Genomic DNA, 25,248 nt, shown 5'->3' with positions numbered 1-25,248 from the left:
GAAGCTTTATTTCAAATCCAAATCCTACGCACTCCATCACTTGGTCATAAAAAAGGAATGAAACACAGATATAACACGGGTGAGTCTTGAAAGCATTCTGCTGGGGGAAAGAAAGACACCAGCTACAATGGAATACATGCGGTGTGGCTCTACCATAAGGAATGCCAGAACAGGCAAATTCGCGGAAACAGAAGTACATTAGGGGCTGCCAGGGCCTGAGTCCAGGGAGAATGGATGCTGATGGCTGGGTGGAGATGAGCTAAAAATGTTTAAAAAAAATTGTACAGTGGTGGAAGTTACACAGTTCTGTGAATACACTATAAATCACACACTTAAAGGGTATGCAATCTATGAACTGGATTTCCATAAAGCACTTGGTTTGAAAAGCCTATGTATTCCTCTGCCTTAGTCTTCCTAGTAGGAGGTTGTACTATATTATAAGAAGAACTCGGTTGAAAGCTGAATTCCCGTGACTGAGAGGACCTGGAGTCTAGAACCTCATACCACACAACAGAGCTGGCCTGCTGGGCAAATCTGTAAAGCTGGGGCAGCATCAGAGGGCATCTTAAGGTTCTCAAAGACATTCTATTAAAATTAAGTCTGTTTTAAACAGCAGTTTCCAAACGTCTGTGAACCTGAAGGAACAGCAGACCTTCATTAGGTTTACTGAAGCCTAGGCTTCAAGTCCACAGCGCAGGACTTTTTCCCCCTTTGGTCTTGGGACTTGGGCCCCAAGTGAGCAGCATCTCCACTTCTGCTCAGTCTTGCAGCTCAGTTCAAAGGATGCCACAGGACGGTCACTTTCAACACTAACTGTGGTAATTTTTAGGGACATTTTCCCCTACCACATTTTATGCTCTGATGATTCCGCCACCACTCGTGAACACTGGAAGTGGAAATCAGGCCAGCCACTGACCTGTGAGTTTGTTAATCAGAGGCTGTCGGCCTCTCCTGGGGTCCATACAAACTTTTTCCTCTCTTCTGCAGCAGATGAAGCCAGACACTGGAGCCACATCGGACAAAACCAGAAGCCAAAGGCTACACACTGGAAGTAATCAACGCTGATTAGCATTTGGGGAGATCCTTGGCTTTAAACACACGCATTGATTCAGTTTTTCCAGAAGAAGCCATCCTGTCTCTCAGACGATGCTGCAGACAGTGAAGGAAGGAAGAGTCCCCACACTGGAGCAGAGGCCAGCTCCAAGAGTTCCCCAGGTGCTAATCTGGGCCTTGCTTTGAGGCAGGAAGAAGCAAGCCACGAAGGCAAGTTGGAACTGTGGGTAACATGTTCCTAGCTTGGAGACTGGATCTGGACATAGCTTTTTCCTCCTCCTCTTCTTCTTCCTTCCACCCCCAAAATAGAGTTTCTTTGTGTAACAGCCTAGTTGTCCTGCTACTCACTCTGTAGACAAGACTGGTCTTAAACTCAGAGATCCGCCTGCCTCTGTCTCCGAGTGTTGGGATAGAAGGTGTGTCCCCCCTCCACCTGGCAGGTATTGTTTTCTTAAAACTGTCAAACAGTGCATTAAAAAGTCCATGAAATTCTTCAACTGCTTCCCAGTCTATCAGAAGAATTGAAATCTAGAAAGGTGAATGACTACTGTCAACCCTGTTCTAGGCCTCGCAGCGACCTGTTAAGTGTCAGGTTTCCAAGAATAAAAATCATTAACAGGGATGGGCCAGGCCTGTTGGTGCAGGCCTGAATTCCAAGTGGTTTGGGAGGCTGAGGCAACAGGGTTACATACTCTAGGCTTGGTATGGAGCAATAAATTAGTTCAAGATCAGCCTGGACAACTTTGAGACCTTATCTCAAAATACAAAGATGAAGCTGGGCATGGTGATGCAAGCCCAGCACTCGGGAGACTGAGGCAGGTGGACCTCTGTGAGTTTGAAGCCAGTCTGGTCTACTAATAGCCAAGAATACCCAGGATGATACAGAAACTGTCAAAAAAGAAGAGGAGGAGGAGGAGGAGGAGGAGGAGGAGGAGGAGGAGTAAGCTGAGAGTTGGGATGTAGTTCGTGGCAGAGGGCTTGCAGAGCATGTACGAGGCCCCTCAATCCTCAATTACATGCACACACAAACAAAGACAGTGTATGAACTTATAAACATTAAGCCCCCTAAAAGTAAATAAGTAACAATATCCACCAGGAAGAACCTGTAATCAGCCAGAGCTGATGCTGATCTGAAGTCTGAAGGCCAAACCCACCAAAGTGTTTCCAGGGTAGTTTGGGAACCCAGGCTGGGATGGACTAGGTGGGTTTAGGTTTCTAGAAAACTTTTTCAGCCTTTAGCACAGGAAATAAATTCACACACACCAAGCACAGACAGTGTAGCCGAGTGAGACAGCCAAAGTGTCAGCCATCCAAGACAGTCCTGTGAGGAACATGGGGCAGAGTAGGGTCACCAGAAAAACTGAAGAAATGAAATGGTTTAACAAATCATCCACGGAAAGAAAATTTCAGATGGCTAAAATCTCTCGACCCAGAACTCTTTTAAAAAAAGACAGAGATGGAAGTATTTGAGTAAGTCAGCTGGCTGGCAACCTTTACGGGGCTATTTGCCATGTGCTGGGCCACCCAGATGCTGACAGTGAGGGCAGGAAGAGGGAAGTCCATGAAGAAAAACCAAGAAGGATCTCGGGGAAGAAACGTGAAGCAAAACCAGGATGACCCTGAGCCATCTGTGTAATTGTTTTAGCCTGTTTACTACAGATCCTAAGACAATTTGGCTCAAGGTAAGTATGCGAACTGCCCCTGCCCTGGGAAGTGCCCAAGACACCAATGCGACAGGAGCGGAATACGTTACCTATCATTTGGAAACTGATTTTTGAATGAAAAATTGGGTTTAGACCTCATGGCTGGTGGTGGCTGTGAAGTCAGATCTTTCAGGAAAATCAAGGCCTTCAAGAGATTAAGAGCCACCTGGGTCCAGCTGCTACCCCAGAAGACCAGCAGGTGTCAGAGAGCCCAAGGGCCCTGCCTCAATAGCCTTTGGATACAGACTAATCTGTTGCCAGATGCTTGATGGGTGCCAACAGCTGCATTTACCTGGTGACTGTCTGCAGCAAATCCAGTTCACATGCATTCTCTTCCACATGAAAACATGGAGCTGACTATAGTCACACAAAATGATTCTGAAAGTGAAGCTCTGGGTCCAGGCCTCTGGCATTTCCCCACTTCCGCTGCTGTACCAGGCTTAGTTACATGTTTACCAGCCATGTAAACTGAGGACCCTCAGTTTCCTCATTTGTAAAGTTAGCATTAATGCCATTCCTCACATTGGTTTTGCCTCAGCCTTCTAAGGGGTGGGGTCATAGGCGTGCCCCAGCCACAAAGGTAGTATTTGGTAAAGAACTTACTAGTCCCTACCAATCAGGTACCGAAAAGGTCCTGGCTCCTATTAGGACTTACAGGCATAGTCAAGATGACTCCCACTTAATAAGAAGGCCCAGAGTTTCTACAAGAGGAAACCGGAAACAACTACCCTTTGTCAGATAGCAGCAGGCTCCTGGGGAGTGAAAGACAACAATTTATGCAAACTCCCCCTGCAGTACCAGTTTCTGTCTGCTTGCCTTTACTCCCTGAACCAGTGGGTATTAATGTTTCACAAAATGCTAACCTTACAAAGGAGCCTAAGAGCAACAGGGGTGCTGGACAGGGGCACAACTGCCACCGCAGACTTGCTTCTGTGCACCTCTTCAGAGTTCGAGAACACAGCTCCTTACTGGAAGCAGCTACTAGTCTTTAAGTCTGCAACTTCCCACCCACCGATAAATCACAGTACCATCCTTGGCAAATACAAAGGAGAGGAGGCAACAAAGCAACAGGTATCCTTTTCCAGAGCACTTCAGAGCACTTCTGGATTCCCCAAGAAGAGAAGAACCAGCAGACACTGCATTTGTAGTTCCCCCAGGAGGCTACATTCTTTTCTGTCTAGTCACAGTTCCTGCTGAAAATAAGCTGATATTTCAGTAAGTTGAAATAGAGTGAAATCTGGTAGGCAGTGCACTAGCTGAGAATCAGGTGAAGAGCCTAGGTTCATCCCAGAACACATAAGTCCCCAGACTTAATCTCCAGCACTGGAGGGCAAACCAGTAACGCCGCCAAGAAAGTCAACCTTAATTTGGTGCTAAAACGGCCAGCGGCAGACAAGAGAGATGGCTCAGTGGGAGAGGCACGTGGCACCAGGGCTGATGATGATGAGTTTCATCCGCCAGAATCCACATACTAGAAATAATGCACTGACTCCCCCCATGTTGTCCTCTGACCTCCACATGCACGTCCCGACCGGCTCCTACGCGTCCCTCTCCCAATAAAAGGCATTAAAATAAAAAGTGAAAGATTAGGGTTAAAATACATCAAAATAAAAATTGAAAGACTAGTAGCTCACATGCTCATCTTTCTCTGTAACAGTAAGAACAAACTTCAGGCTCAGGGTTTAACAAACTCTTTCATTGGAGGAGGAAGTGTTGAGACAAGGTAGCTCTCAGGGAGGTAACCCTCTGTACAGCAGACTGGCAATGACCTCAGTCACGCTTGAGCCTCTGGAGCGCTAAGAATTTCAGTTTTCTCTCACTGACATTCAGGTGGCTCATGACTGCCTGGAACTCCAATTCCAGGGGATCTGATAACTCTAGCTTCCTCAGGTACCTGTGTACAGTCCCCCCTCCACATCACATCACAGCACACCACACCCACCCACTCACATTCGCAGACCCACCCACTCTCCCACACACATCACAACACATACACCCACACCCTTAAAATAAAAGGAAATCTAAAAAAAAAACCAAAAAGCAATACAAGTACCCTGAGAGACTATAGTATTAGTATAAAAAGTCAGGATTGAGCCAAATTTATGATTCTAATTTGAATTTACAATATTGTGGGAACGTGAGGAAGAAAGGATTAGCTCTACTTGGGGGCTGGGAGAAGGATTCACAAGAAGGGGAGACACCTGCATTATTTCTTGAGCTACAAGAAAACGTAAGTGCTTAAAGAGAGGCAAAAGCAACTTGTATGGAGGGGAGCTACCCCACTCACCAAAAATAAGGGGTGCAATATATAGACCACTGCAAGGGGCAGCAGCCATGGAACACAACTTGCCTTGTAGGTACTTCATGAGAGACAATTCAAGTAGCCATAGGTGAGAGTTGGGGGCACAGTTCAGTGGCAGAACACTTGCTCTGGGTTTGAGCTCAGAACAGCAAAAGCAAACACACCAGCAGTTACCAGAAAACAAACCTGCATGAGCTTCAGCTTCCATTAGGAGGCAGAGGATTTATTTCATCACTAGGATCAAACCACTTCAAAAAGCAGCAGACTGCCGGGCGGTGGCGGTGCACGCCTTTAATCCCAGCACTCGGGAGGCAGAGGCAGGCGGATCTCTGAGAGTTCGAGACCAGCCTGGTCTACAAGAGCTAGTTCCAGGACAGGCACCAAAGCTACAGAGAAACCCTGTCTCGAAGAATTAAAAAAAAAAAAAAGCAGCAGACTGAAAAGAACTCTTGAGGGGCTAGGGACGTGGCTCGGTTGGCAGAATGCTTTCCTCAAATACATGAAGTCCCGGGTTCAATCCCCACCTCTGCATAAACTAGGCATGGAGGTGTGCCCGGCTACGTGGTGAAAAGGACTTTAATGCCAAGCCTGGGCTTAGTGAGAACACCATGCTTGGTCAGCAATGCCTGTCCGTTGTGGACTAAGTACTGTGTGGGTGCTAGTGCCTTCCTGGCCAGATTCTGGTCTAGTTCTCCAAGTCTACAAAAGAGAAACAGAATTTATAATCAGCAGTTAGCCACGGACCAGAGATTCTGGCTCCCCTGTCCATACTCTGTGCTCCGGCAATTTCTTTCATCCGAGTCAGAAGCATTTAAGAGCGTGGATTTATTTATAAAGAAAAGTAAATCTGTCCTATTAATTAAGAAGTTTTGACATGCATGGGTCTGAAACAATCAAGCTTTGTGGATTTTGGCCCTGATGAGCTCACCAGCAAGCACGGGATGATTTCATGTGAAGCTGCCTCCCTGCAGAAACCTGGTCCTAATAAAAATCATGCCCAATTGCCACCCCAGATGAGTGTGCAGCCACCTCTCCTGCCTCATCAACAAGGAGCATCCTTTAGCTCAGGGGTGTATGTGTGTCATGAAGAGCCATAACGGCTCAAAGCTCCCACCCCATCGAAATACTCTTCCTCCCTGGAATCACATTCAAAATGATAGGCTTTTGCTTCCTTTAACAAATTCTGGACATCAACCAACCCCCCTATTCCTCACACATTCATTTGTTCTTTGAGCTCTTCCTTCTCAAGAAATGGGGGGTGGGTGCCTGACGCTTTTCACCAACCCCAAACTTGGGACTCTCTTCAGGTGGGATAAAATTCTGTGTGTCTGCAGGTCTATGAAGTTACTTGGTATTTTAGAAGGCCTAGACAATATGACACTTTGCGTTAAGTCGGATTTTATTTCCTATTCATAGCTAAGTAACATATTCTAAGAAACATAATACTTAGATTCGAGAACTATTTACAATGAAAATTTAAAACTTTTATGATGGAGGACAGATAAAAGTTAACTAAAGTGATAATCACTTTCACCAACCATCTAAAAAAAATACTATCTATCTTTAAAAACAAAACAAGAACCAAACTGGGCATGATGGCACCCACCGTAATCCCAGCACTTAGAAGCCTGTGATGGGGAGATGTCAAGATCCAGGTCAAAGTTCAAAGAAACTTTGAAGGCACAGGTACACAGGTATATTCTGTCTTCATAATGATAATGATACTCTCCTATGTGAAGGTGTGTGTATCTGAGGGTGGGAGTGTAGATGCCCGCAAAAGTACCCTTAATATTTCTGAATTATACGCAATAACACTGGGGTTTTTTGTTCATTTTAACTTTTTAACTTAGAAAGACCAGTACGCAGTCCCATAGTTGGGGACTAACAAAATGAGTCTGGCCAGTGCAAAGGTTTTCCCAGAGTGCAATTCTCCCTAACATTCATTCCACCGACAAATCATCCCCTACTCTGGACTTTTACCTACTTTTAGACACAGTACAAATATTTCAGCAACTCTTTGGAATGACCTTGAGAAACACCTTCTCTCAGACAAAAGAGCTATTGACTGGAAGCTCCTGGAGACAAGCTTCTGGAGTTCTGTGTCTTTGGGAATCTCAAGCTGCTGTTGTTCACAAGCAATGGGAAGGCCTTACACTTGAAATTAATTAGCTCAGGTCTTTCAACACATCTATGAGGAAGGCTCCTACTAAGCATCAATGTCTTTTGTCTTCATATCATATCTGAACATCTTGAGGATGATCTATTCCTCTTATTACAGCTGGGCTCAAACCTGTATGCAAGGCAACCAAACAGAATAATAAACACACGGTATTTTTCTCCTTTCCATGGTTAAATAGAGAAATGCACTATAGCAATCCTTTTTAAGAGTCTTGTTACGTTGCCTGGTCTGGATCAAACTTCTGGGGGGGGCTCAAGTGAGTTTCCCAAATCTCAGAGCTAGAACTGCTGCTTTGTGTCAGCCAGTTATGCTTTTACCTGTTTTAGTGTTGGAGCTCAAATCTAGGACTTCAGACACGCTAGGCTGCTACTCTACCACTGAGCTACACTCCCATTTTTTGAAAGAGAAATGGTCCAGACAAACACACGGACACAAGGAGCAGGAAAGGAACAGCACAACACAATTACCACTCAACTGAAGAATACATGAGAATCAAAAGTCTCTGCACATCCCTTTTTGGTTTGTTTTGGAGACAGGAGCTCACTGTGTAGCCTTGGCTAGTCCAGAACTAGCTATGTAGACCAGGCTGCCCTCAAAACTCTCAGAGATCCACCTGCTCCTGTCTCCCCAGTGTTAAGATTTACCACATGCACTACCATATCCGGGTATAAACCCGGGACTATGTGCACCAGTTAAAGCACACCATACACCCCTGGCAACCACAAGTTTTGGTGGTGGTCATTCCCATGAACATATATGTATTGTATTACACATGAGTGGTAGTATGAATGTAACTGTCCCCCATAATCCCATAGGAGCGGCACTATCAGGAGGTATGGCTTTGCTGGATGGGTTTGACCTTGTTGGAGGAAGTGTGTCACTGTTCGGGTGGGCTTTGAGGTTCCCTATGCTCAGGATACCACCCAGTGTCTCAGTTGACTTCCTGTTGCCTTCAAGATGTAGGACTCTCAGCTATTCCTCCAGCACCATGTCTGCTTATATGTCGCCATGTCCCACCATGACAATAATGGACTGAACCTCTGAAAGTGTGAGCCACCTCAATTAAATGTTTTCCTTTATAAGAGTTGCCATGATCCATGCCATATAAGAGTTGGGTGGTGGTGGCACACACCTTTAATCCCAGCACTTGGGAGGCAGAGGCAGGTGGATCTCTGTGAGTGAGTTCAAGGCTAGCCTGATCTACACAGCTAGTTCCAGGACAGCTAAGGCTGCTGCACAGAGAAATCTTGTGTTGAAAAACAAGAAGAAGAAAGAAGAAAAAGAAAAGAAAGAAGAAAGAAGAAAGAAGAGGAGGAGGAGGAGGAGGAGGAGGAGGAAGAGGAGGAGGAGGAGGAGGAGGAGGAGGAGGAGGAGAGTTGCAGTTGCCATGGTCATCTTTACAGCAATAAAACCCCAAACTAAGACAACACGTAAGTAAAAGTTAATCAACTATCACAGTAAAAATATCCCTCAATTTGCTTTCTTGGGTCCACATTACATTTGTAAAACTGACTTAGGGGAAACACGTGGGACGTAGACCCTCCGGACAGCTGAAGGAGGTCTGTTGAGGGAGGAAAAAGTGGGGTGGTGTGAGAATCTCCCACTATACTCAGAACAGGGTATAATTTAAAACTTACTCATTGTTTATTTCTGCGGGTCACAAATCACAGAAAGGCAAACCACAGATAAGGAGGGACCCACTGGACATTACTAATCAGAGCCGGTGTCTACCAGCCCCTGTGCATCACAGGGATGTGGTTCTCTCCACAGTTCCTGCCCTCCATCAGCTGGTCGGGAGAAAGGCTTAGCCTGAGTGTGGTGCTGGTTACTTTCCACGCTGCTCATCTCCCGCTCATTTCCCCTCACGCTGAGCACAGGCGAGCTGCCTGCCGGCAGGGACTTTATAGCAGTGTTTTGGATTTATTTATGGTTACCTTCCGTTTACTTAGTGATGCTGCTTTTCCATTATGATAGTGACACAAAGTCTCCTTTTCAATTACATCTGTTGTAAAAGTGAGTCAACTGCAGGGGGAGGGAGAAATAAAATTGAGTGAAAAATGAACTAGAGACAGCCATAGGATGTAAAACCAGGAGATGCAGGCCTCATTTGGTTCTTCCATTTTTACAGATGCAGAAGTTGAGTTTAGAGAAGGAGGTCCTAATGACCAGAGAGACAGACCTGGAAATAAGAGCTAGACTAAGTCTGGGCTAGACACCTGCAGATCATATTGATAACACTGAACTGCCGGAGCTGGAGAAACAAGAGCCATTGTGCAAGGGTTTGAATTTTTGCCCCATCCCATGGAAAAAGCACCTGGGTTGACTCATGCCTTCCTGTGGTTAAACTGGAGTTCTGCCTTCATCACTCAAGAGCCTTCACCAACTCTACCTTTGGGAAAGGGGCTGGATGTTCCCTGGCCACGGGAAAGAAAATGACAGTTATTAACGCTGCCCTATCAGACAGAAGTCTAACCTGATCATGAGATCAGCCAGCAAATGGAGGAAGCAGGTAGGCTGTGGAGGATCCACACATAGCCCTTTAGCCTGGGAGTGGGAAGGCTGGTGTAGTCGCTGAGAACTGAGAACTCTGCAATGGTTTCCCAGATCTACTCTTGCATTAGAAAGCAGCTTCCTAAAACCCATCCTGGCTCAGCAACGTTGATGTCCAGTGTGGTTCCCAAGAACTACTGTAAAAATACTATCACAAGCCTCATCACACAGGGTTGGATCATGCTGGGATTAAGGCCATACCCAGGACAGTGAAAGTGCTGCAGGTGTTGCAGCCCTACAGTGTTCCAGATGTCAAGGGCCTGGATTAGAGGGGAGAGAAAGATGCTCAGGGCCAAGGCGGGGACCGCTAGTCTTCAGGGGATGGGTGGAAGCAGCCAGCACGCTTTGCTCTTTTGCTCCAGATTTCTGAAAGTTTGCAGGGTAGTCGGTGTCAGCAAGGATTAACCCTGAAAACGCCTTGTCTTCCCAGTTTCCTACACATCATCATTCCCACTAAATACTGAAAAGATAAGCAGGGGCTGTACCTGCGACATTAGCAGAAAGACTTATTTTTCCCGGGTTGAGTGGGGCCAGTGCTAAGGACGCGACGGCACCAGTTGTCATTTCCTGAGCACACGCTAGGAGCCAGACATAGCAAGAGGACTGTGAGGGAGAATATTTGCAGGTTTTGTTGTTCCCTTTGAAGCTCAGGCTGGCTGTGAATTCACCTACTCCAGACTCTCAAATGCAACCCCCTCCCCCCCTTTTTGGGTAGAATCTATTTGGCCCAGGCTGGTTTCAAACTCCTGTGTTCAAACAACCCTGAGCCTCAGCAGCAGCTGGGATTACAAATCACCATGCCTGTCTGGAGAGCAGAGAGAAACAGCTTCCTGTGGCCAGAGTAAACAAAAAGCGTCAGGCTATCACAATTCTTTCACAGGCCATCTCTTACACAGAGAAGGCAAAACCAAAAAAGAAAGAGATGAGCTGGTGAAAAGGCTCAGTAAACTGCTTGCCACTCAGAAATGAAGATCAGATTCAATCCCCAGCACCCATGAAAAAAAAAAAACTGCCCTACCCACCCAACATGACAAGCAAGCACACCCACACGTGAACATGAACACATACACACAGAATAAAAGAGAGAGAGAGAGAGAGAGAGAGAGAGAGAGAGAGAGAGAGAGCGCACATCAAGTATGGTGGCTCAGGCCTTTAATCCCAGCACTTGTGAGACAGAGGCAGGCGGATCTCTGTGAGTTTGAGGCCAATCTGGTCTATAGAGAAACCCTGTCTCGAAAACCAAAAACAGCAACAAAAAAGGTGTGAGATCGTTTAGCAGGTAAACTTGCCTGTGCAAACCTGGCAACTGAATTCAGTCCCTAGGACCTACATTATAGAAGGAGAGAACAACACCCATAAGCTGTTCTCTGATTTCTACACATGGGATGTAGCAATGTACACCTGACCCCCTCACCATGCACTTACACATACACACACACACACACACACACCAAAAAAATACACTTAAAAAAAAAAAAAACAAATCAAAGAGGGCTGGCAAGATGTCTCAGCAACCAAAGATGTTTACTGCCAAGCCTGATGTTGACCCAAGTTTCTTCTCTGAAACCCACATGGTGGAAAGAAGAAAACCACTCCCCAGAGTAATTTTCAGACCTGTACACATGAGGTCTCTCTCTCTCTCTCTCTCTCTCTCTCTCTCTCTCTCTCTCTCTCTCTCTCTCTCTCTCTCTCTCACACACACACACACACACACACACACACACACACACACACACACACAGATGTTTTTGGTTTTGGTTTTTCGAGATGTGGTTTCTCGGGGCTTTAGGGCCTGTCCTGGAGCTAGCTCTTGTAGACCAGGCTAGCCTCAAACTCACAGAGATCCGCCATCTTTGCCTCCCAAGTGCTGGGATTAAAGGCGTGAGCCACCACAGCCCAGCTCAATAAAATGTTTTAAATAAAAAAAGAAAAATGGGAGGGAAAAACGTTGCAAATGACAAAAAGAATACATTTATGGAAGAAAGAAGTCAGTAGGGAGAATAAATTTAAAAAAGAAAATAATAAACTGTGGTGGTTTGAATGAGAATGACCCACATAGGCACATACATTTCAATATTTAGTTCTCAGTTGGTGGGACTGTTTGGGAAGGGTTAGGTGATGTGACCTGGGGGTGAAACTTGTTTTTTCTTTTTTATTTGCTTTTTCTTTTGAGCTTTGAGATTTTTTTTTTTTAAGTCAAGTGGCCTTCTTTTATGGAACTTTATGAATATTTTTAGTTTACGTACAAAAATGGATTCCATTGTGGCATCATATATATTTTGATTTTATCCACTCATACTTTCTCACCTTAGAAGACCTGGATAGAGCTTTGAGATTTTAAAAGCTAAACTATTCTCAGTTACCTCTCTCTACCTCCTACTTACAGAAAAAAAAAATGTGAGCTCCCATCTACTGCTCCAGCACCTGTCTGGGGATCTCTTGAGTTTGAGGCCAGGTTGGTCTACAGAGCAAGTTCCAAGACAGCCAAGGCTACACAGAGAAACCCTGTCTAGAGAAACCAAAGAGCATCATCATGCTTGCTATCTTTCTAACCAGGTGGTCGAGAAGGCCAGAAAATACCATTAACCTAAATGGACCCACCCAATGGCTGAGCAAAAACTTAGTGACCTCTTCTCTTGCAAGAAGTCCCAGTCTTAGATTTGACCAATTCCTGGCCAAGGTTCAAACCACCTCAACCCACTCTTGATAAAGAGATCACTTCTTCCTCTAGCCTGAGGTGACTCTCACCAGTGGGGGGAGGGGTACAAGAAGACTTGACTCCAGGACAGAGTTCGGTGACAGGTCAAAGTACCTCCTCCTATCAGAACACTCCAGAAGCAACTTCCAAGGAATGAACAGGGTCTTTCTGACCCACAGTTCTAAGCACTTGGAGAGTGTTTGTATTAGAAGTGGCTTTCTTTCCATCTCCTTTGCCTCACAGGAAATGGAAAGGATATTCTGTTGGCCTGGTGTCCTTGTGAAGTACCAGGAAGACAGTTCCTCCCTAAGAGCATGAAGTGATTTTTCAAACCTCTACAAGGCCCTAGAAAGGCAAGAAGAAACCAGGCTGTCCAACTCCCCTGTCAGGGGACTTCTGAAACACATTTTAAACTGTCGATGTAGCCGAGCAACTAAAAACTAAACTGAGTTTCTCTAGTAGGCAGCCAAACATGAGCCAAAATTCGCAACAGTTACCAAACATAATAACTGTTATTAGCAGACCTTTGGCACTCCCCATACAAGTTGGTCCTAAAGCTTTTAAGCCACAGGAAGTAGCTGGAACACCCCTGACCAAAACATATTTCTGAACCAATGGAGACTTCCAAACCATAATAAGAGGCAAATAAGACTTTCAATTTTAATGCTGCTCCAAGCACAGTTAAAACTCAAAGGTGAATCTTGGTATAAACATCAGTGTGACCAAATGACCGCATGAGAAGTTCCAGACTACAGTCTTTTCTGAAAAAATGCATCTCTCTTTCCCCCATTACAACTAAAAGGAAACAGTAAGCCAAATTCCCTGAAAGGAAATAAAAAAATTCACTGAAGTTCTTTTTTAAAGATGAGATCCATGCTTTTTCAATGTTCTTGTTTTTTTTTCTTTTTTTGGCAAAGTAAATAATTACAAATGTAAATTTAAAAATGACATTTATTTATATATCTATTGGTGTGGGTGTGTGTGTGCGCGCGCGCACATGCACCAAATATGTGGAAGAAGTTAGAGGGCAATTTTCAGGTTTTCCCTGTCCTTCCAAAATGTAGGTCCCAGGAACTGAACTCACGTATTTATGCATGGTGGCAAACACTTTAACCTAAGCCATCTCACCAGCCTACAAATATAACTTTTTTAATAAGAGGAAAAAAATACATTAGAAGTAGATTTCAAAACATAGTTTACAAGATTAAAACCTTGAGGGGGCTGGAGAGATGGCTCAGAGGTTAAGAGCATTGCCTGCTCTTCCAAAGGTCCTGAGTTCAATTCCCAGCAACCACATGGTGGCTCACAACCATCTGTAATGAGGTCTGGTGCCCTCTTCTAGCATGCAGGCATATACACAGACAGAATATTGTATACATAATAAATAAACAAATATAAAAAAAAAGATTAAAACCTTGAGGTTGGATCTGTGGCTCAGTGGTCAACAGCACTGGCTACTCTTCCAGAGAATCCAGGTTCAATTCCCAGCATCCATATAGCAGTTAGCAATTGTGCAAGGGATCTGACACCCTCACACAAACACACATGCAGGCAAAATACCAATGCACATAAAATGAAAATAAATAATTTAAAAAAGATCAAAAAACTTAAACAGCCACACCCTCACTAGCCAAGCTGGGTTTGCCTCAGATCCCTTTTCTGTATAAGGACATTATAACAATAACTACCTCTTAAAGTTGCAATTTAGTTTCTTTAGCTATGGTTGAGAAGCCTTTATAACAAGTTCTGGTACTTAACACTCAATATGCGTTCTTTACTTCTCATGGATCTGATCCTTGGTGGCTTACTATTAAATTCATTGTTGGAGCTTTACATAGCAACTTGGGAAACCTTGCTTTCTAGTAGCTGATGACCAACTGTCAGTGTTGAAAGGGTAAGTATGAAGGGCTGAATTGAGTTCTGCATCGCATATCCAAAAACTAGTTGTTTTGCGGGGACACCCATCATCCCCACTTTAACAAGATGCAAAAAAAAAAAAAATATCCTGAAATCTGTCCCAAACAAGCACATTGCAAGCAAGTCAATGCACTGGGCTTATTATTCAATTTACTGTGCTAGAGACTGTTTATTCAGTAAGTTCTCTCTTAAATCCCTACTAAGTGCCAAGCTCAGGGACACAAGTAAACAAGACACAGCCCTTGCTTTTAGAACAATTATGATCCACAGCAGAGGAGACCAAGTCAAATGTGAGGGTGGGATATGGGTCCTAAGGCCAGGGCAAGGACCTCCAGCTAAGTGACTGCCTTTGAATATCAAGAAAAGAGAGCACATAAAAGAGATACAGAAAGGACTGTGTTGAGAGAGGCAACTGCAGGAAACGGAAGGCTAACACCTAGATCCTTCCAGAACAGTCCCGGGTGTCAGCTAGCCATCTTCAGCTGCTGAGGAACGTGACAAGCCACCTACAGTTGCTTCTAAACCAGGATCCACTTCGCCCCTCTACTCATGACACTTTCTGGGTTCTGCCTCTGGAGGACCCGAACAGCCCAGATCTTTCACTAAGTTTCCACCTCTTTCTAAGGAGTTGTGTGAACAGAACCCAGAGAGAGCTCTGCTCAGTTAAGGGAACTAGCAAGTCACAAAGACCTAGGAATTCAGTTCAGTTGGTAGAGTGCTTGCCCAGCAAGCAAGAAGTCTTGTGTTTGATCCCTGGTGTGGAATAAAACAGGTGTGACGGCACATCAGAAGTTCAAGGTCATACTTGGTTACACACCAAATTTAAGGCCAGCCTGGGGATATATGTAACCCTGTCTCAAATAAAATAAAATAAAATAAAATAAAATAAAATAAAGGTTTCAGAGTTGTGGTCCCTAAGGTACCCACCCAGAGGAACAACATCTGGCCCCATTTCTAGCCACCTTATAACCAATGAGTCTGTCACTTATTCTTAGACTCCAGAGAGTGCCTGACAGACTGTGGAATGCTGAATCATTCTTGTTTTCTTTGAATCTGTTACGTCCCTTCAGGAACATGCAAGGAAGTGAGAATGAGTCACATATGAATTATGGTACCAACATGATAAAAGGCAAACTGTTTCCTCGAGAGATGGCTTCTCGGGGGCAGAAAGGGACCCGATTTTAGCCACTAGAAACCTTTCCTACCCCTGCTTGCAAGGGAGGCCTGCCGGTCCTTCAGTCGCAGTCAGCACAAGGTGGAGACAAGGACCGTTTCTTCTTCGGGGAAGGAAAGCCAACCGCTTTTTTTCATCTTAAAATCTCAATTTATGTGTCACAGCAAATTTACATTGTCCCTGCCACAAATCCCCTCCCGTTTTCCCTATATTGTGAGGTTGCCAACATTCCAAGCTAAGTTCCAAATAATTGCAGCCTCACTGGTTGTCTTTCTATTGGAAAGGAAATTCCAGAAAAGTTGTCTGGCATGGCGAAATCCTTATGAAAATACCCAGTAAGGTGACCGAGCCAGTTAGTCAAAAGAGCTTCAAATCTCCATGAGGAAAGGAATTCATGCCAGCATAAAGGGCCTTAGATACAGAGAACAGGAGTGCTGTGTTAAAACACCCAGGGCTTTCAACAAGCCAGGCCTGAAGTGCTCAGGAGGCTGAGCCCTGAATGGGCCCTCAGACCAGCCTCTCTGAGGAACGAAGGCCGTGTGAAGGCCGTGGGCAACACAAGCTCAGCTTCAAGCACACAGCTTCCTTCCTGCTGGTGGCCAGCCTGAGGCCAGCTGAAAAACGAACAGAAAGTCACTTGGTGGAACTGCAGGCAAGATATGCCAGAGCCAAACAAAGGATCATTGCCAGACCTGAGCAGAAAGGAACCCTGCACTCCTCAGAACAGCCTGGTTAATGTTTAAAGGTAGCAAAAGGCTACGATGTAGGACAGGTCGTTTCCGACAGCACAGCTGGGCCAATGTCCACTGTCACCAATGCTCTCATGATAGGCCAGCTCTCACATCCCAACCCCACGCCCCACCCCACCCCACACACACCCCAGTCCACACCTGCTTTATGGTGGATGGAAGCCACGAGGAATTCCTGGGATATTTCCTTCCCCTCTGGCTTCCAGGCCTCACAACACAGGACCCCAAGCAGACCCCGCAAAGCAAATAAGCTTTTGTTGTTCCCCACTGGGAACCAAAGGCAAAGCAATCACGAAAAAGTCTAAAGATACTACAGAAAGCCCCCTCCACACACAATCAATGCTCCTGGTGTTGAAACAGGTAAAGGAAATGGGCCCAAGAGTTCTGGAGCGCATTAGGAAATTTATTTCTCTCTCTCCCTCCTTCCAATAGTAGGATTGAACCCAGGCCTCACACACTCCAGATAAACATTCTCTCACTCAACTATACCCCCATGGACACCACCCCTCCTTTGATTTTTACCACTTTCACTTTGAGACAGAATCCCACTAAGCCGCCAAAGCTGGCCTTAAATTTGTGAACCTCTTTTGTCAGCTCCCGAACAGGTGAGGGTTGTGTCATCAGGCCCAGGTTGTAGCAAGAAAATTTAATGTTACAAATGAGTAAAATCTGAAGCAAAACAAAACAAGAAATAAACCAACCACCACCGCCACCCAATCAAGAAGAAAAGTCTCTTCCGCAACCTCTTTCTACAATAGACCCATTTTACTTGACCAAATGCTCAGCCTGATTGACAAGAGAATACTTCACTCTCACAGGTCAGTCCAGCCTTCTGAGATAAGAACAGGACACAGTCATCTAAATACTCCAGAACCACAGAACTGAGTTAAAGACATACTCCAGAACCATAAAACTGGATTGCATATATATTCCAGAACCAAAGGATTGAGTTACAAAAGAAAAGAAAAATATGCACCTAATATTTTAAGTAAGTTTTGTACTGGGCCACATGCATAGCCATACTGAGGAACAAGTGGCCCTCCGGCCTCCAGTCAGACATAAATGACAGACAGGTACAGCCTGTATCATACCTGAGTAATAAAGGGCTGTGGGTCTCAGCCTTAGTTTTTGTACCTATAAAATGCAAAGGTAAAACACTCAGAAGGTGGAGGCAAGCTGATCACAGACTTGAGGATGGTCTGCACTGTAAAGTGAGACCCTATCTTTGGACACTAGCTTGCAATGGTGATTAGAGTAAGAACTGGACAGACCAATGCATAGCAGACAGAAGGCATGAAAACACGTGATGTTAGAGTTGAGGCCGAGTGGGACACACCTCAACATTGAGCACACAGACAGCAACATCGGGAGGCAGAGCTGGTACCAAGAATAGACAAGGAAACAGTACGATATTGATGTCCCGCCAACCTGAACTACTCAGAAAAACCAGGCTCTGATGGGAGGGGAGCAGCAGTCAGCAGCCCTCAGCACAGTTCTGTGTCACCACCAGTACTGACGAGGTCAAGAGCCGCTCTATGTGTTTGCTTACAGTACAAAAGCATTCGGCCATGGCAAGTCTACAGTATGGGGACTGGCTGAAAGAGGATGAATCGCGGCAACTGTTCTGTGGTAACTGTCGCCACAAGACAATAGCTGAAGTAAAAATCCCATCCAATTCCTTCATGACAAGTTTGTAGAAGAGATAATAGTAACTATCATTGATCAAAGAAACACACTGAAGGCAAATGAAAGAAGGCTCCTAGCACAAGGCTTCTGACGGCTGTGCCTCTGTAATTTCAGCACTTAGGAAGGCTGAGGCCATCCTGGGCCATCTATCTCAAACAAAAACAATCAAACAAAACATATTGAATAGGTGGGAGGGTTTTTTTTTTAAATCCCCCCAGCTCCAATTGTTACACCAAGGAATATAATTCAAACAGTCAGCAGGTCCCTTCTTTATCATCTCCAGTACAGCAATCCACACCATTTTGGTATTATAGCCTACGGAGAACAACCTGGTTTTTGAATCATCTTTCCCAGGAAAAGCTCTCCGTAGGACGTGGGCTGAGTTTCTCTTGAAAAGCAAGGCAGCCACCTCAAAGCCTCTGAAGACATGTTATTGTTCATTCCATGATAGACCCGAGTGTACTCGGGGCTCACTGCCACGTTCAATAAGTAACTAGCCACAGCAACAATGCAGAGGCTGACATCAACTAGCATGGCATGGATGACAACTGCAATTATCATTAATGTAGGAACTGTAACCATTTAGGTTGAAATGGCTCATTCTATCTGGCTTAACCAGTTAAATTTATGGTAGGTGGGGTTTAACACAGACCTAGTTCCTTAGAATTAAGAGTAAAGTTAAAAATAGAATAATAAGGACAGGGACTTGGGTAGATGAAGAAAAAAAAAAACCTAAGGCTGTAGCTTGATGGTAGAGCACTTGTCTGTAGCATGCAAAAGGCCCTGGATGGATTCCAATATTGGAAAGAAGAGGCAAGAATATTTGGAATTCTAAGACCACATTAAGACTCTGCTTTAAACAAACAAAAAAGAACAATATTAATAATGAACATGTCAACATCATTGTGCTACAACTTATGTGTGTGTGTGCCAGGGTCTGTGTAGCCCAGAGTAAGCTGAAATTTGCTACACAGCTGAAGATGACCTCAAATTTCTGATATTCTTGCTTCTACTTCCCACAGATGTGCGCCACCATTATAGGTTCATTCAGTTCTAGGGTCCAAACTCCGGGCTTGGCACATCCTAGGCAAGAATTCTACCAATTGGGTTCAAGTCCCAGCCTAATCAAAAATATTGTTCTCTGCCACCCTATTTTCATTTTGCAGATGGAGAAGCCAAGGCTTAGAAAAATTAAAGCAACACACATCACGGTATTGTGGGGCAGAGTGAGCATCATAATCCAAGTTTTAGGTTCATGCCTGGATTAGCAGGCCTAGGGCACGCTAGTCCTATGTAGCCAGAAAGCAAGATGAAAAGGCATGGTGGTGCGTGCTTTAATCCCAGCACTCAGGAGACAGAAGTAGGTGGATCTCTTGAGGTTAAAGCTGCCCTGGTCTACAAGAGAGAGTTCCAGGAGAGAGGAGGCTACACAGAGAAAGCAACCCTATCACAAACAAACAAACAAATAAACAGGATGTCTAAAATCCCTGACCACTGCCTAAAAGCTTGGGTTCTGAACCTTTGCTGTCCCAAATGCAAGGTCGTCACCCTCAATCAAAGAGCAGTCTACTTCCTGATGCCTACTTACAGGGCAGAACCTGGACTTGTGGGTGGGAATGCCGAAAGACATACTTGGCTCCAAATAAAAGCCCTCCTTTCCACAGACTCTCCAAGAACCAAGAACGAAGGCTGGCTGGCATGCTGGCTCCACGACTGCTCGAGCTCAGCAGAGACCCAGCCACCATCTGGAAGTGATTTGGCCCAGAGATTCCTGAACTGGGTGGGAGGTTGGAATGACAGGCGCCTGGAGCTCCTGTCCAGCTCAGAAACAAAGCAAGTGTGAATGGACTCTGGGGGCAGCCAGAACACAGCAGGGTCATCCCCTTCCAAGGAGCAAACACCCTCCAGGCAGCTCCGCACTATTTTAGCAAGTAGGAGCAACTCTGGCCAATCGAGCTGGCCTCCCAGAGTGGTGCTGACTTTGAGCTTCTTTTCAGTGTGCAACCCTTCCAGCCTGACTTGAGACCATCCAACAGTACCTAGTTTAGTTAACAGGCACTAACAGCACTTACTATGCGCCCTGAACTGCTCCAGCCACCTAAAATGTTTTATCTAATTATGTTATGTGCATGAGTGTTTTGCCTGCATGAATGTGCACGCCTGGTGCCTACTGCGTTCAGGAGAGGGCATAATATTCCCTGGACCTGGATTTACAGAAGGTCATGCACCACCATGTGGGTGCTGGGAATTGAACTCAGGTCTTTTGCAAAAGCATTAAGTGCTCTGATTACGGAGCCAACTCTGCAGCCCCTGTTCCAGGTACTTTTAAAAATATTACCTTGTTTAATCTTTGTAACAACATTTAAGGCGGTATTTATTATTTCTATTTCAGCAATTAGACAACAGAGGCATAGAAATTCTTAACAGCTACTTTGTGGCAAGTAAGAATTAAACCAAGACTTCTTGTGCTTAAAGCTCTGTCTCACAGTAATGTGTGGCTGTCTTGTTACAAATGGCCCTGAATGTCAATTCTAAAAAAACATTACATTTTAATACATATGTATTCTCTGGGTTTTTACACTGCTTAGTCCAAGAGAACACACTGGCTTTTGCTAGCTAGTTCAGGAAGAACTACAAAGTGGGAACTATCTGTAGAACATCAGATTAACGATGGCAGAACAAAGGGGAAGAAGGAAAAGATGCTGGGTGGCAAGGTGACCCACCATTCAGGGATTCAAAGTCCTGGGAACTCACTAATACTTAGGCTGATCCTGCGCAGGTAAGTTAAATAATCATCAGGGTCAGCTGCATCTTGTAAAAAGGCAGGGAGGCATTCCTTTTCTAAAGGATCAAGCCACAATATATTACCCGAATTTCTAGCAGCCTCAATTGTCATTCTTGGGCTTCGAGGCTTCTTTTCTTTCCAAAGTTAGCTGGGCTGTCCAAAAGTCCGAAAGATTTATGGAGAAAACGAGTAAATAAAACCGCCAAACTCCTTACAAAAACTATAACTAAGCATGCTGTGCTTTGCTGCAAACTGCTCAGACCTAAGAAGAAACTAAACAAAACCTTCAATTTTGGGATAGAGCCTAGGGTGGGACCAACTTCTGATGAACCACAAATGTGAGTAAATAAATAGCCGGGGTTGTCTTTCAGAAGTTGTTGGCAGGTATGCCACTGTCCTCTGGCAGTGGCTGAGCATCTTATGTCTCCAGCTGGGCTTACAGGCATGATTCTAAAGGTTCCCACAATGTAAATAAACTGTTGGGAATTAGCCAAGGCATACAATGATGCCCTGAATTCATCCAATAATCTTCCCTGGTTATGGAGTAAAACATGAGCCCCTGGAGCACAGGAAAACACAATAAAAGCCACCAATGGAGAAAGCAGATATTCTTCAACAGACTCAATCGTTAAGACAAAACACAAACTGACTCCACTCACCTCCTGACAGTCACAACATTTAACTCCTGAGCCCTCATCATAGCCCAGAGGAGTAATCCTGTCACTTATAAAGGGCCCCATGATCCCTATTGCATCTGAGGCTACGGTTCAAACTTTGGGTATTCAGTTGTCCGACGACACTCTGAACCTGAAAAGTGTAGGCTACAATAGCCCTTAGTCCAGACAGGGGAGGCTGGGTTGTCTTTTTGTTTTGTTTTAAAAAAAATATGTATGTATATGAGTGTTCTACTTGCAAGTATGCCTGCATGACAGAAGAGGGCATCAGATACCATCATAGATGATTGTGAGGCACCATGTGGTTGCTGGGAATTGAACTCAGGACCTCTGGAAGAGCAACCAGTATTCTTAATTGCTGAGCTATCTCTCCAGCCCCAAGCTGTATTGTTTTCATCCCTGACACTAGAAAGAAATTCACTCAAAATTCAAATTCAACAGCTTGGCAAAGCTGCATTCTGGGCCCAGCGCACTGTTTCCAATCTTTAAGTAGGGACATTAACAACAATGAAAATAACAGCAACCATGTGGCATCCTAGTACAGCCCCCAGCCCCCAGTACTGACCCTCCAGGGACTCCTGGGAAGATCACTATCAGAAGGAATTAATTACTCTCAATTGGTTATCCCGGATATTCAATGGCAGTGGTCATCAGAATGTAACACCTAGTGGGTGGCCCTAATAAAAAGTGCTATGGTGCGCATAAGACTACATAAAATGAACAGTGAATAAGAAAACGGAAGTCCAAGCTAGATGATTTTTTTTATGGTCGAGTCATTACCTACAACATCCCTAGGGGCAGCCAAAAGATGCCTTTAGCTCCATCTCATCCCTCAGCAATATAGGCCTCTAGCAAGGTGGGCAGGCCTTCAGAGGAAACCTGTTTGCTAAGAGATCTTTCTGGAAAGCAACTAGAGAGGAGTGTATGTGGTCACACCCTCTAATCTAGGAATACCACTTTAGGGAATATGATCTAAGAAATATTTTAGCAGGGCAAAAAAGAAGAAGAAGAACAACCAAAAAAAAAAAAGCACAACTTTTGATGGTCTACCGAAACAAGCTGGCCATGGGTAACAGACCTATATCAGATGAATCAAATGAATGGGAGATCCCTAACTGTGGGATGTTAAGCAACAGGGGGTGGGGAGCTCAAGCCTCAACAGGCTCAGGACTGGAAATCATGAGGACCAACTAGAAAACTGTAAGGGACCACCAAACAAGTCCAGAATGAGACCCACAATCTTGGAGCACAGCTGTGAAGCCATGCTGGAAGCAGCTGCCCAAGAGTAAACAGCCGGTGAATTAGGCAGTCCTTGATGTTGTTTTTTCTGGTGCTATGGTTTCTCCGTTAGCGATTCTATGCCATGTTTAACTCCTGGTTTAATTTAAGTTTCTTTGTTGAGTTAATTAAATAAGCACGAATTTTAAAACAGAATGGTTGCAAGTTGAGCTCAGGCAGGCAGGCCTTGAGAGTTATTCCTTACAGGAAAGAGAACTTCCCGTGCAATTCTGAGGTCCCCCCTCCTCAGTATGGGAAGTGGGCCCCCAGAAGACAAGTACCCCAGGCAGCTTCCTGCTAAGTGTTGTAGCTTCTTGGACCCAGGAAGTAGGAAGCTGATCTACCTGCCAGCACAGGTGTGGGGAAAGTGGAGCATGAGGCTGGGCGGAGGTTCAGTCTAGAGGGAACCCCTTTCCCCTGGAGAAAGTCCCACATGCCACACCCACCTTCCTTTCTGTCACTGGAGTCACTATAATGGCCTTGTTTCCTGAGGAAACAAGCCCAGCCTAAGTAATCCCTCCATGTACTCAGTGTGAAGTGCACACATCTCTGCACCCGTATACATGAAAACCTTACACACACACACACACACACACACGCTCTAGCCGGCAAGGAACGAGTCCTCACATACACAATCCCTTTGTTCCCACACGCACAAACCTCTTTAGAAACTTCCAACTAGTACAGACCTTAATTCTCACCCTGACACAGTAGAAAAGAAGGCAGTCTCAAACGCCTTCTCAGAAAGACCCAGGGAACGGGGTGGGACAGGGGAGAGAAAAACCTTAGCTGTCACCTGCTTTAGTTTTTAGTTAGACCATACTTGCGGGGGGGGGGGGGGGGGGAGGGAGCGTGTGGTAGCTTGGGGAACCCAACTAGCCCTCTAAACTTCTCTCCTCTTCTGTAAAATGGGCCTAATGACACCTCAGTCCACAGGACATTAAGTACTGAGATAACTTAGAAGGTTGTGGCCACACAGTCAGCCTTAGTTAAACTTCTACAGACACTAATTACTATCACCACTAAATGATCTCAACCTGAGGCGACCCACCACGCTGACACAGAGCTGAGAAGTGAGGACATTCCCTCCTGATTCCCCCTCCCACCCTCAGAGCCCACACCCATTCCGGCGTTGGAAGGGGAGGGGAGGGTCCCAGGTCTGGTCTCCACCTAGGCGAAGAGATCCCAAGCCAGAAAACTGTCGCGTCCTAGGTCTCACAGACTCCAAGCCAACGCCCTTTCGACCGCGGCGGTTCACACTGGGCGCACCTGGCTAGCGTGAAGTTGGGGTTTGGTATTTGACTCTAGGGTTCAGCCATCAGGGTGATTTCCCCAGCAATCCCAAGGTGTCCCACAATCAAATCTGCAGCTGAGGCTGGAAGTTCTTAGCAATCACGCCAGGTCCCAGCCCACAGATGGCACTGTGGAAAAGGCCTAGGTTCCTAGATTCTCATTCCAGGGCCACCTCCCCCTCGTCTCAGCGCCCACACCTGGCCCGGGGAAGCGATGCGCGGTGGGACGCTCTGCCGATACCCCGATTTCTGCAAACTCAGGGTCGGGCCACAACACTCACCAATGGACACAAGTTTGATGCTTTCGTGGTCCAGGAACTCCAGCGCCACCGACACGTTCTCCAGCTTCATCTGTCGGAAGGTGGGCCGCTGGTGGTACTTGTGGTGCATGCGCTTTTGGCTGAGTACCTCCAGCAGCGCGATAAGCCGTAACCCGTCGCTAAGGTCGGTCTGCAGATTCCCGATGCGTTTATTCACGCACTTGAGGTGCTCGTTGCACCAGCGCGTGAACGTGTTCTGCTGAATCTTCTTCCATGGCGCGTCCTCCGCCAGGTCCTTCTCAGTCACCGGCATCCTGGAAGCGGAGAGAGTGCACGGAGGCAACAAGCTGCAGGGGCTGATATGAAAATCCCCAAGGACCGAACCGAAGCAAGTGGGAAGGCGGCCCGAACTCGCTGCTACCCAAGCCGCAACAAGAGCTGCTCTGCCCTCGTCCGCCCCCGAGAGCCCAAGTAGTCTGGCCTGGCGCCTGCGCGCTAAGCAGCCCAGCCCCCGAGGCTCCGCCCCGTTCAGGCTCTAAAGAAGCGAACTCCTAAACTGAGCTCGCTCTCTACTGCCCAAAGCCTGCACTACACCGGGTTGCCGCCTCAGTTTCACGAACCTGATGTGATGGCCAGCTAGAAGGAAGAAACCTGGGAAACGCCCAGAAGAAGAGCACCCTAAGAATCAGGGGACTAGATGGAATGGTCACATGGAAAGGGAATGTGTCACTCATCTGTAGGTTTAGTGAGAGGCAGGTGCTTTTCTCCGAGTCTGCAAGGCAATGGTAAATTAGACACCTTGATTTCCTTATGTCAAGGAACTTTAAGTCTAATACCGTGCACACACCATAGTAGCAGTGGTGAAAACGAACACTGTTTTCTATGGATATCAGTTGGCTCTTACTGGTGTAACAAATTACCAAAACCTGATGTCAAGAATTCTACAAT

The 25,248-nt window shown here is 45.7% G+C and overlaps 1 protein-coding gene across 3 annotated transcripts in view; it reads right to left on the bottom strand.

The window, feature by feature from the left end:
• Positions 1 to 24,772, bottom strand: part of Flnb (filamin B) — a 135,399-nt gene extending 110,627 nt beyond the window's left edge. For all 3 annotated transcript variants that reach the window (XM_075988532.1, XM_075988533.1, XM_075988534.1), the window contains exon 1: positions 24,322 to 24,772. In XM_075988532.1, coding sequence (XP_075844647.1) covers positions 24,322 to 24,613 — 292 coding nt within the window. In that variant the 5' untranslated portion in view covers positions 24,614 to 24,772. The remainder of the gene's footprint in view (positions 1 to 24,321) is intronic.
• Positions 24,773 to 25,248: the final 476 nt, after the last annotated feature.

The sequence above is a fragment of the Microtus pennsylvanicus genome, chromosome 10, assembly GCF_037038515.1.
Source record: "Microtus pennsylvanicus isolate mMicPen1 chromosome 10, mMicPen1.hap1, whole genome shotgun sequence".
In the NCBI taxonomy this organism is placed as follows: Eukaryota; Metazoa; Chordata; class Mammalia; order Rodentia; family Cricetidae; genus Microtus; species Microtus pennsylvanicus.
Note: the sequence above shows the minus strand (reverse complement) of the source record. Positions and strands in the feature narration are given on the sequence as shown.